We start from the raw sequence: 13022 nt of genomic DNA, 5'->3' as shown, positions 1-13022 counted from the left end.
CCAGTGCAGTCATCACCCCAATCTCATCTGCAAAGCCTTAAGTGTTGCCTGTAGAATCAAACACTCACCTGCACCACCATTCAGAGCTCACAAATACAAGCAATGTTAGTATATATATATACAGAAATGCTAGTAGGAGCTGCAGGTATATTTAAAAGGTTAAAAGCTTGAAGTATTTTAATGTCATTTTCACAATGCTACAAAGATATTTGAAATAAATTGTGGACTAACTCAGAACCTCTCAACAGATTAGGCAAAATTGGATTTTGATGTCCAAGAGCTGCTGCTGCTACCATGGCTGGAGTTAGACAAACCTGACAAGTCCAAGAGTAGCTGCAGAAAAGAATTAAGGTGTTCAGGTGACTGGACTGGGTGAAACTAGACTAAAACAAGGCCAACTTAAGTATTTTCTGTGTAGGCTCCCTCTCCAGTTAGCTTTTTCCTCCAACCTTTGGGGCATTGCTGTCTGCCTTATACAACTAACGTGTGGGGAATTTTCTTCCTCAGCAGTTCCTTGCCAGGAAAGCATGGGTAATTACTGCCTATGCCATGATAATGAATATATGTTGTATTAATAAAGCTAAAACCCTGTCCACAAGGCACATATGACAGTCAATCACTTGCAGAAATGGTCAACTTTTGGCCAGGAAGACAATTGAGTAGTAATTAAACATCATGACACAGAGACTTTCAAAATTTTATCATCATTATGGTTTTCTTACATACCATTTGTAGGGGGAAGTATTTTAAAACTCAAATGTAAACTTTCTTGACCAATGTCAGTTTGGCATCAATTGACTACTTAATTGACTGTTAACAAATTCCTCAAGATATGACTGCTATACAGATACTTTATCTTCCTGTTAATTGGTAATTATACATTGGCAGAAAAATCACTGTTTCTTTCCAATTATTCCAGAACTCAGTGACTATTTAAACTTTGCTAATTAGCAGCGGAGGGCTGTTACATCTTCTGGGTAAATTGTATTTGATAATCCCTATTAAAATATACATGGCAGTAGTTGACTTGTAACAAAGAAAAAAAAAAGGAAAAAAAAGTGGCAGTTCAAAGGGTATTAGACACAGCACAAGGCAAATGGGGGCCTATTAAAATTTCCCCAACTGTTCTAATGAGAATGCCGAGGGTCATTTCTTCCTAGTTTACCATCTGTTTGGTTTCTGGCAAATATCTCTGGTGTGAAGGGAGGGTCCTGGAGCCCATTTGGCTTGTCACAAAATAAACCAGGGATCTGCAGCAATTTCAGTAAAAAACTGCACTTCAAGATCAGTAGCATGTACATAGCTGAAAACTTTTTTTAAGAGCTGTCATTTATTGACTATTCCTTACTTTTTAGAGTGGTGAGCAAGCACAGAGAGACAGACTGAGCAGGGGGGATTGATTTTATAGGCTCACCTAACAAGAAAATGCAACAGTTGGCCTTTTTCCATCTCACAATGTTAGTGGGGGATATTTTCCTTTCCTTCCCTTTCTTTCCTATATGTCAAAATCCGAAAGCAAAACATTGTCCCAGAAGCATCAGTGTTTAAACTGATGCCAAAACCAAGCCTCTGACAGCTCAAAACCACAAATCCCATCCAGGATCAGGAGGAGCCTCGGATGCCTCCAGAGCATGGTCCAGACCCACGTGCTGACAGAGCTGGGTGCACTGTCTGTGGTACCTCCTTGGAGATGACACTGGGGGTGTCCCTCAGCCACCCAGGCTCCCTCTTTGCTTCTTCCTCAGGAGGTGAAACCAGCACCAGGCAGCATCACCCACAGCAGCTCTGCTCTAAGGCTGCTAGAGCCAAAAGGGATACGGTGTCACGGTCATATTTCCCGAAAAAGCTCTTTGCCCAGGATTTTTCCCCTGGGAAGCTGAGAAGCCTCAGAGAAAAATGAAAACAATGATTATCTGATTTGCTTCTCCTGTGTTTTGCTGCTTTGGAATGTGGTTGGAGATTGTTTACTAACATGTGATTGTTTGATTGGTTTCTGCTGTGAATTGTTTTGAGTTAATGGTCAGTCATGGCCAAGCTGTGTGGGACTCTGAAGAGGGAGTCACGAGTTCATTAGTATCTTTCTAGCCTTGTGTCTGTATCTTTTCTCTATTCTTTAATATAGCTTAGTATACCATTCTTTAATATAATATAGATCATAAAATAATAAATTGGCCTTCTAAGAACATGGAGTCAGATTCATCATTTCCTCCCTTCATAGGGGGTCCCAGAAAATACAACAATACAGGACCTGGAAACCACTTTTTTCATTTCCCCCAGTTCCCAACCCATACAGAACCAGATCAAAATGACCCTTCCTCTATAAACTGAGAGGGGGTTTTGGTTGGCAGTCACATATGTAAACAAAATACTCAGTGAAGGATTATGTGAGGGCTGCTTTAATCCTGTCGAAAGGCAATAGAATAGTAAAAAGCAAAGAGTATAAGATAATTTAAGTGTCATTATTACATTATATCTGGCGATTGCTCTTTCCAGGATTTCCTCTAGGAAATGTATTATTCACCATATTTCAAAGATTAGTTGTAACTATTCATTCTTTTAAATCCCAGAGAGTCAATATATTACTTAAAATATGTATGATCACCTTCATGGTATAGGAACAAAGAATTGCAAAAGAGAAAAGACTGCAACATCATCTTTCATCTTCTGTTTTTTGCTTTCTAGAAGATGCAATTTCAGGCATAAAAAGGTTTCCAGGTAAAATCACCCTCCCAGTTTCTTATAAAGTAGCCCACACAGTTAAACAAAACCAAAATTTAATTAGGAGTTTATGACCTCACAGTAGGAGGAGTTATCTGTTTTAAAAGATCGCAAATTACAAGTTGTTTAAACCTACACAGAATATAAACAAAAATGTTCTGTTATCCAATTAGGCCTATGGCAACACTTTCCAGTGTAATCAGAGCTTGGAGTCCACTATCTCTGCCACAATAGAGCCTACAGACTTCTAAGAGTACCTTTGCAATTTAGATTGGAAGGTTAATGCATTCGTAAATGTTATCAGGAAATTACTTGTTAATTCCACATTTACTAAAAGGTAAACATCAGTGTAGTCATTATGATTTTGCATAAAATCAAGGGTTTGGGTGGCTTAACTAGGAAGGCTCATGTTTCCCACTGCAGTTTGTAAGAAACTAATTACACCAAACTTAAATATAATTTGTCATGTATTCATCAAGTGAAAAGCTACCAGGGAGCCAGAAAGCCTTGGGAAGAGCAGGAATGGATGAAGATGCAGTGTGAGTGGCAGGTCAAAGGCACGCTTTGATGTGCACAGCCCAGCACATCTGGCTGCTCAGCCAGGCTGTCACCAGGATCATCCTGTGTAATGAGACAGATTCGGGTCCTCAGCTCCCGGCGCTCCTTATCTCTGCCGAGGGATTAGGCTGTAATCTGCTCCTGTAATTGTAGCAGTGATACCCTGCTCCCTGCTCCTGCTTTCCAGAGCACACAGCTTTGCAGGAGCCACGGGGCGTTTTGGTGCTTCTGCCAAGCTGCAGAGGGGTTCCCCTATCACCCCCTGTCATGGTTTGACACTGGTGCAATGCCAGTGCCCCCATGAAAATATATTCTCCTTAGTGCCTGCTGTGAGATGTGACCAAGAATAGAGCAAAGCAGGCTCCAGTTTAGGAATAAAGGAAAAAAACTTGATTAACTGTCAATATGTGAAAGAAAAAGAAACACACAGAATGAAAACCTTCCAAAAACATTCCCCTCACCAAATTTCCAATACACCACAGTGAGACAAAACCTTGCATTCTCAATTCAGTTACCACCCCCCAGATCACCAACTCTCAGTCCATCACCACCCTTTAGATAATCAATTCCCAGTTCATCAAGAAGAGACCAGTCCCTCTTGTGCCATAGGCTTCCCCAGGAAACACCGTTGAGACCTCCTGTGTTTCCATGTCACACGTGGCACAGCCCAGAGAACATTTTGCCATCGTGACATCTTCCTTCCATGCCCAGTGCTCTCACCACTGCACATGGACCAGGGCTGCTTCTGGGGTTCTCCTTTTAAGGATGCTTTGCCCAGTTCCAAAGCATTTATCCTCACTCTCATTTGAAAGCAACCATTCCCATCAGACCCACCACCACATTTGTAGCTTTCTAATTTTTTTAGTACTTCTGTCTCTCACTTTCCTCTTTTATATTTGGACGAATCCAAGCAGTAAGAGCCCTAAATGATGGCATGGGAGATTAGTCTTGGTGGGCTCATAAACCCCAGAGCACAGCCAGATGACCCAAGCAGTCAAGAAACAGCCAAACACCAACAAGAATCCTCAGGGACAAAAGCAGAAGAAACAAAAAGCACTGATGGATACAGAGATCCCACAGAAGTCCAAAATGTGTCTCCAGAGACAGACAGGGTGTGAACAAACTGAGGGCTACCAGTGTGGCATGTGAAAAGAGGAGACAAAGACTGGGATTGCCCATCAGCCATCAACGCTGAAAGATGCGGGAACATTTCCATGTGCACACCACACTGATCAGGAAGGGAGAGTGGAAATGACACTGAAGAGATGCAGCTGAGAGTATCTGCTGTATCAGACAGTCTATTGAAAAAAGAAACCCTCTTCTTAAAAGCTGCTTTTAAAGATAATTTCTCTGCTAAAGAATCTCCCCAGCCTGGTTTAGGGAAGTTTCAACACATTTATGTTTGGTCCCAGTTCTAATTCTAGCTTTACAATTTTAGTTTTACCTTAATCTGAATGCAGAAAATGGTTCACCTGGGAGAAAACTACTAATAATTTTTATACCCAAAAACTCACACATTTCTCCCCAAGAAATCATTTGAAGGTTTCCCAAATAAAAATTTCAACAAGCTTCATGTCTGTGGAAACCAGAAACTACATATTTTCTTATACAATATGTACTGAAGAAGGAAAAAACAATAACCTTAAGAATTAAAATATTTTATCCTTTTTTTTTCAAAGCTTCTTGACATGGTTAACTGTTATAACTGACATATAGCAATCACCAGATATAATGTAATGACACTTAAATTATCTTAATGATTGTGTTTCCATCAAGTAACTTCCTAAACTGGTAAAAGATAATTGTAGTCACAACACAGTGGCTCATAGCACAGAAGAGACAATATATGGGTGTTAAGGAGACTTCAAATTGTTGGGCAGTCTGGAAGATTATGATAATCCAGTGTGACCTCCTGTGTGAGACAGACAAGACCATTTCAATGGTAATATTGAAAAGAAGAAAAAATATTCGTCCCTGTACCATAAGCAATCAACCCAATTTCAGAATATTACTATCTTCAGGTTTTAAAGGCCCAGCTTTGCCTCTCCTTCCCCATCTAATCTGTGATAAACCACATGAATCTTTGAACTGAGGTCTCTGAACCTGACTAGTCCTCAACATAAAAAAAATAATAATTTCCAGCAAGCTAAACCTGAATATCACAATCACTTGCCTCAAAGGAGAAACTGCTCCTTGCTGATTGAAAATGATGGCACAACAGATGGATCCGGGGTTTCTAGAGAAACTGCTTTGTGTTTTCTTCAGAAAGCCAAACATTGTCACTCCCACCTACTATTTTACTAAACAACATATTAAATATTGTGAAGACTGCTCTATTTTTCTACTGAAAATGGTAGATTTTAAAATATTGTTACTTTTTAAAACTACCAAATAATTTTTAAAAGCATATCATTTACATGCCAAACACCTTTTGGAAGAGTCCAGCTTTCTCATCTCTCACTGCAAAGTGGAGATAGGAAAAGTTGATGTAGCTCTTAGTCCTGGGAGCCATCAGTACATCATAGATTAAGGATTCACATAAAATTGCATTTGAAAGCCATTGCCATTTTCCTTCACTGTTGATTTTTACTGTGTCTTCAAAGACGCTGCACAAGAGTATCATCTGTTATGAAACATTCAGATTGGTTTTTTCTTTTTCTTTTTCTTTTTCCAATATACATACAAGCTTAGGAAACAGCAAATAAAAATAGAAAATTAAGGCTTTTATTTAAAATATTTTTAACTAACACTGTAACACAACTGACCCTGAAGTTTACCCACAGAAAACTAAATTTAAAAAATGAAATTCAGAGACGGCAGCAATTTTTCTCTAACATAGATGGAGGCGTGCTCAAGACAGAGCATCAGATCTCCCCAGGCATGATATTTAAAAATTTGTTTTGATGAGCAAAATCAAGTAGCTCCAACTCTGCATGACTGTTTTTGCATCACTTTGGCTTTTGCATTTTTCCAGCTTCTAGGCTTGGAGCTTCTTTTGCATACAGAGCACACATGTCACCAGTTTAATTGTTGGTTATCTTACAGAGACAGAATTGTTAAAGTAACACATCAAGAGCTAGAGAATGACCTTCGGCAAGTTAAAGAAGGCCACATTGTTTTTTCTGTCAATACATCACATGTTACTTTAACATCTGTCTCAATGAAACATCAACTGCAATAGACTTATGCTACAAATGAAGATACACATTTAGGGAAAAATACAGACATTCTTTGAAAATGCACAGAGGTATTTAGATTCTTAAAATTTTGCTTAATTGCTATTCTTAAATACTTAGTTGTAATTAAACATGACCTGTGTACTTTGCCCAGTGAGTTTGCCATGATCTCCCAATGGCATAAACACTTAATTCACAGCAAGGTAACATCTTGCCAGTGACTTGACCATCCAAGAAATTTCACATTGGTAATTTCTTTCTGTCTTGCTTACTCCATCAGATTCTATTCATTCTGTAAACAGTACAGTGGGAAAGGAGAAGGAGCAGCACAAATTCTTCCAGAAAAGAGAATCTTTCAGTGCCTTTTGAACAAGGCATGAAACACTTGTGCCAGCCATGCTCTTCCCTTTGAAAGGCTGAGCAGAATGTCTGACGTTGAACTCTGGTGTTATCCACAGAACAAAGCCCTTCTCAAATTATCCCTCAGTGCAGTTTTAAATAATGTGCTATTTACATTGCATTCTTTAATTCACAAGCAAATGTGTGCCTGCTGGATGACACTTAAATGCCCAGACCACTCATGCTCTACACACTTTATAACAAAAGTAAGTGCCATGAGAGGTTATTATGAACCAAGTACTGAATTCTGGCCCAAGCAGACAAATTAACATTAAAATTAAAACATTTAAACATGCTACTGAAGGTGAAGTTGTGTACCATATGACTGGTACCTTTTTTTGTACCTTCACCACAGAGTGCTTAATAGAGTCACTGAGTTCCTCCAATTCGAGGAATGCAATTCTTACTATTATTTGTAAGGATATAAAAAATGCTACCAAATAACAAACTGCAGAAAGTATAGCTGTCAATTACTTGCACAAATTTAGAAAGGATTATTTAAAAAATATTAGTCCCTGGCAAAGCTGAGGGCTATAGCAGAACCTGAAATACATGATAATTTTGCAAAGCCTATCATATCCCTTTTACAACAATTCTGCTTTTGGGACATGGTAAATAATTGGTTGTATGAAATATCTTGACCAGCATTCTGGTTTTAAGGAAGATGCTATTAACCGAATGGAAAAGTAGGTTGACATAAGCTTAAAGGAAAAGGTTTTCAGGCCAAGAAATACTTAGGGGCTTTGGGCTAAATGCTTTAGTTTATACAAAATGTCACACAATTTAGAAATGGCTACTTAAAACAATTTATCTGCTGAGGCTTTTCTGTCTTAAAATTTATATTATTCAGCATACTAATACCAGGGCTGAGCAAAGGTGAAGATGGTACAAGAAGCAATAAAAGCTGCCTAAAAGCTGCCACTGTTTTATCTTGTTCACTCCCACTGACTTCCATGTATTATTGATTACTCAGTCTAAATTAACCTGTTCCAGGAATTGTCTTGCTACTGATGTCCTCTGTACAAGCAAGTGCCCATTACCCTGGGTTGCAGAAGGTAAATTGCACTGGACTTACCAAATCCAAAAGCACTGGAACCACCAACACTCTGGGAAGCCTGAACACTGGTGGATGTGTAGAGCCCAGTTACCAGTAAGCCATCAAAGAAGGTACTTGTCGAAATAGTCACTGAAATGAGAGAAATAAAATTCGTGTAAATATTCTGGTTAAGTTCCTATACACTTTCTGCGAGCAGGCTCTTGCTCTTGAATGAGATCCCACCGTGCAGTCCAGTGAATCCATCTGAATTTCCCCAATATTTATGCTACTTTTACTTTCAGTTGGTGCTTGGGAAGTTGCCTTTGCCAGGAGGATAAACCATATTCATGAAATGCACAATGAGTTAGAAAATAACACACTGGAATACATGGCTTGTAAGCAATTGTCCAGACATTAAACTGTAGTAAACACATTGAAATAACCAGGATTATGGTACTGTTCTTTCTGAATCTAAATAGAGTGCCAAGTTATAGTTATCACACTTATTATAGTATTATACATTTAAGTTATACGGGCATCTGAAACATTACAGATTGTGTGTATTTAAATAGCTCAGGAAGGCATTTTTAAGAGATTCTTCAGTAATAGCAGAAAACATCCAAATGGAAAATACAAATAACATTGGAATCTATAAATTCTTTATTAAAATTGACCATTATTGCAATATTTATTCAATTCTTGTACACAATAACTTTCATATTTTTACTTTGGTGTGTTTGACAAGGTAAGCACACAAGGGAAGCCAGTTGATGTATCCTTTTTGGATTTCAGCAAAGCTTTTGACACTGTCTCTCACAGGATCCTTCCGCACAGAACATCCAGCACACCGTTGTATAAACGCATCATTGGCTCACAGGTTGGGCACAAAGGGTTACAGTGATTGGGTGACATCAGACTGGGGACCTACCACTGGTGGGGTTCCACAGGGTTCCATCCTGTGCTCTCCAGGCCCTGTGCCCTTCCACATCTTCATAAATGATTTGGGCACAGGACTGAAGGGATACTGAGCGAGTGCAGAGACAATACAAAACCAGCAAGAGCTGTTGACTCCTTCAAATGCAGAGAGGCCCTGCTGAGAAACCCCTAAAAACCAGAGGGCTGGGCAGTCACCAACCATATGAAGATCAAGATAAAAAAACAAAAAGCTCTCTCTGCTGAAGAAGAGTCTTATGACTTGTAGCCTCTTACACTGAAGATGCTTCCAGACCTCGGTTACCACACTCATTCTGCTTCATACCTCAATCCTTTTTATTCCCTTAACTTGGAGAGATCAGTGCTTGTCAGGAACTGCTGATCAACTCTGATCACTCCTAAATCACATTCTACTTCCCTGTATTTCCCTCTTTTGCTGGGGACAAACTCTGATCACTCCTAAATCACATTCTACTTCCCTGTATCTCCTTTTTTGGCTGGGGACATCACGAGCCAGTGACTGGCCAGGAAACTGAAGCAAGGTACTGCAAGGTGACTGCTAGGACAGTCATTGGTGATACAGATTCAACAGAGAAACTGATGGGTTCCTTAAGTCCTAAAAGTCAGTTTTTCCTCTGTGGTACACATTTGGCTTAAAATTACTGTCTAATTTACAGTAGCTAAATTTACTTTGAGCAGAAGAGCAGTATTTACCATGGTTAATTTATTATTCAACTCTTTGTATTTATCTTCTCTTCTTTGATTATTCAATACTACACTGAATAAACCCTGAATCCAACTTTTCTGCTCCCATGACTCCAAATTTCAGTGTTTTGCTATAGACACTTTCCTGAATTCAGATGCAGGTTCAGAGCCATATGTTCATTTTTAAAGAACAGGCAACTTCTGATACACGTTAAAAGAACAGCAAAAGACTCTAGATTTTTTTTTAAATAAAAGATGTATTAGGGAGAGTAAAAGAAAATCAAACAAGCAAACAATGATTTTTTTCCTGCATTTGATGATGAAATGGTGAATAAATACATGACCTTTTCTTCCCTTTATGCCTTTAAACCTACAGAGAGGCAAAACATATGTTGAAAAGTATGCCTATGTGTTATTTTTGAAGACTTGGCAAAAGAGTCAGTGAAAAGCACTGATAGAAGGGCACTGGGCCAGTACTTTGCTGCCATTTTGTTTCCCTGTAGGGAAGCATCTTATTCTTTACTGGATAGGATATAATGCAAAAGCCTACTGTGAACAGGTGACCAGTTTCTCTGTGGGAAAGAAGTGATATTTCACAATGCCTGTATTTGACTTTGGACATATTTGTGTGATTGTCAACCCTCATTTTACATAAGCATGTAATAGGTCAATTTTTATTGTTGAAAAATTTCCAACACAGTATGGCTCCCTCATTAAGCCTCTGGGAAACTGCACAAGGCCTCTAGCACATTTTTTAAAAACAGAGCACTAGGCTGTTATTACACATGTGTCATACATTTCAGAATAATTCCATAGTTCTTCAAGAGAAAAAAATTAATCACGACATTCTCAGTGATGATTTTTTTTTCCTACCCACTGTTGAAACACATCAAATTCCCCTAAAATAAAAGAAAACACACAGTATGCCAAGTGATAATGACCAAGAACAGGAAAGCTGTGCTAATGCACAGCCCAGTAATGGGACTGTGATTTTATATAGGGGCTAGGGCTTGTTACTGTGGGGTCCTAAATTCCTCTTCCAAAAGAACAAGGAGTTTCCCTTCACCAGGCTTTGTTTGTGCCTGTACACTGGCCATATGCAGTTGATGTAAAATATCTGGCACTAGAGAAGCAAGGACCAATGCCATGACCCACTGGGACTTTGGGAAACATCTGGAAGGACACAGAGCAGCCAGGGCAGGGCAGGGCAGGGCAGGGCAGGCCAGGGGGGCTCTGGCACTGCCCCAGTGCTGCCCCGTGGCACCCAGGGGACAGCACAGCAGCAGGTGCCATCTACAAGCCCAAGCAGGCACTGCTCCATCCCCCACATGACCCTGCTTTGGGAGGAGGATTTGGGGGGTGAAGCAGCAAGGAGGGATGGGTGGGTGGCTGGGCAGGGGTGTGCTGGACCCTGCACCCCTCAGAGAGAAGGCAGGAAGCCTCGACTGCTTTGAAATGGTCCAGCAGGAGCGACTGAGAACATCTTCCCAAAAATGCGTTTTGGAACGACCTACTGATCAGACAATATCGCACCGCAAATTTTAGAGGCAAAGGTGCTAACTACTAGAAGAGTTGCTCAACACTTCCTTCTATTTTCAGTTCCTGAGATATTTGCCAGTATTTACCCCCTTGGGCTACTTGAATTTCAGTCAAAATATTTCATTTCTGAGGTGAGGTTAGAGGAGAATATGTTGTCATGGATGAAAAATTCCACTGTCCTTTGCTTTCATCAACTCTTCTGCTCTCAAGTATGACAGTGTTTCTCCAAGTTTGGACAAATTATATTTTATATATATACACATTTTAAAAAAATCAGAGTTCACATATGCTCAACAGAGACATTTTCATTTTTAGTATCTAAATATTTCTTCAAACTCTGTCCTCACTTAGTACTCTTAGAGCACTCTCTGACTAATAAAAGCTCGCTGAAAAAAGTCCCAAGAAAAATATTTCAGTCCAGCTATACTGCTTTGTTGGAGCAGAAGTGCTTTGTGAAGATATCATTTTTGATGATGTTTTGATGTGGAAAGTTTCTCACTCAGTGTTTTAAAGTAGACAGTCATATCTGCTGGCTGGAGAGAAAGGAGAAAGAGAGTGATCTTTATCAAAAGTCTAAGCCTTCTGTGAGAAAACTCAATTCATCAAAATCCCACTTCTCAAAATGTTGAGAAATGTGCAAAATGTCACAAAGTTGTTCCACAAGTTTGACCAATACCATCACCAATATCTTAAACTTAGGAGACAGAAAAGTAGACCTGAGGGCAAAAGTGAACTAGGATGGAAGAGGTGGTGACTGGAACCAGAACAGGGAATAGGGACATTTTTGAAGAGAAAATGGGGAGTGATGGGGGTGAGGGGACCACAGCTGGTGAAAGTAGCCAAGAGAAGGTGATGAAAAGCAGATGGGATCTGTACCTGTAGCCTGGAAATCCTAGAAAGGTTCAGTGTGAGGGACTCACACAGTAACAGGGAAGAGAGACCGGGTGTAAAACCCAGCAGCAAAGTGTGGGTCAGCCTCATGTGCTGGTCAGCTGCCAGGAAAGATGTCCACTGTCTACTCTTAGTCCATCTCTTAAATCAAGTGAACTGTGTTTGCATGATGGGTATGAAACATTCATGTCCACAAAACACATGGATAGGAATGCATGGATTAGTGAATAACTCCAGTTTATTTTGTAAAAGCCTAGGAAGTGGCTCCATAAAAAAGAAATCATACTGGGGCTGGGAAACACCATAGAAGAATCCTCTGGTGCTGTTTTGCCCTACCCTTCTCTCTGTACAAGGACTGCAGTCACAAAATATGTTTCTGAGAATCATGAGGCCCTCAGCTCAGTTTTCCACCAAAAATAACGGGAGTTGCTGCCTGCAGCTCCTGCACACCCAGCACATCCCTGCTGCTGTGTTTGGTGCTAGCAAGGCTGGCTGGGCAGGCACCCAGGCTGGCCAGGTCTCCATCCCTGGGAAGCTTTGGTGCTGTTTCCTTGGGAAGGGAGGGGATGCAGCAGCCTTTGCTGGAGCAGCCTTTCATTTTGCATGACAAGATTCTGTGAGAGCCCTGGTGCTTCCCGTGGGACAAGGGACAGCAGAGCCTCTGGCAGTGCCAGGAGCTGACATGTCTCGAGGAGGAAGCGGGTCAGGAAGGAGGAGGCTGGCAAAGATGCTGCTGAAATTATACCACAAGTGGAGGTAGCAGCATAACAGGAAAGAACAAGTGGAGTTTAAACTGTAGCTATAGTCAAATAATTTTAAGAAATTAATTCTGTTCTTATAAACATAATTTTCAGTTTTCTGGTGCTGTATGCCACACATAGTGCATACGATTATAGAAATCTATTAATCCATGTAAGTAATTGCATAAAATTTGTCTTAAATTCTCTCAAGGGACTGATCTACTCTCCAAAAAGGCTGTATTTTGACTGATATTCAAAAGACTCAAAATACAGCCAATGCATCTAAACTGTAAAAGTAGAAAAAGTGCCAGGTGGAGGAAGGGGATG

General features: G+C 40.1%; 1 protein-coding gene across 2 annotated transcripts in view; it reads right to left on the bottom strand.

Annotated features, from left to right (window-relative positions):
• The window catches only part of RELN (reelin), a 283413-nt gene that overhangs the window by 229824 nt on the left and 40567 nt on the right, over positions 1-13022 (bottom strand). For both annotated transcript variants that reach the window (XM_058023699.1, XM_058023698.1), the window contains exon 2: positions 7927-8037. In XM_058023699.1, the coding sequence (XP_057879682.1) occupies positions 7927-8037 (111 nt within the window). The remainder of the gene's footprint in view (positions 1-7926; positions 8038-13022) is intronic.

Source organism: Melospiza georgiana, chromosome 4 (assembly GCF_028018845.1).
Source record: "Melospiza georgiana isolate bMelGeo1 chromosome 4, bMelGeo1.pri, whole genome shotgun sequence".
NCBI lineage: Eukaryota > Metazoa > Chordata > Aves > Passeriformes > Passerellidae > Melospiza > Melospiza georgiana.
This window is presented reverse-complemented; position numbering and strand designations above follow the sequence as displayed.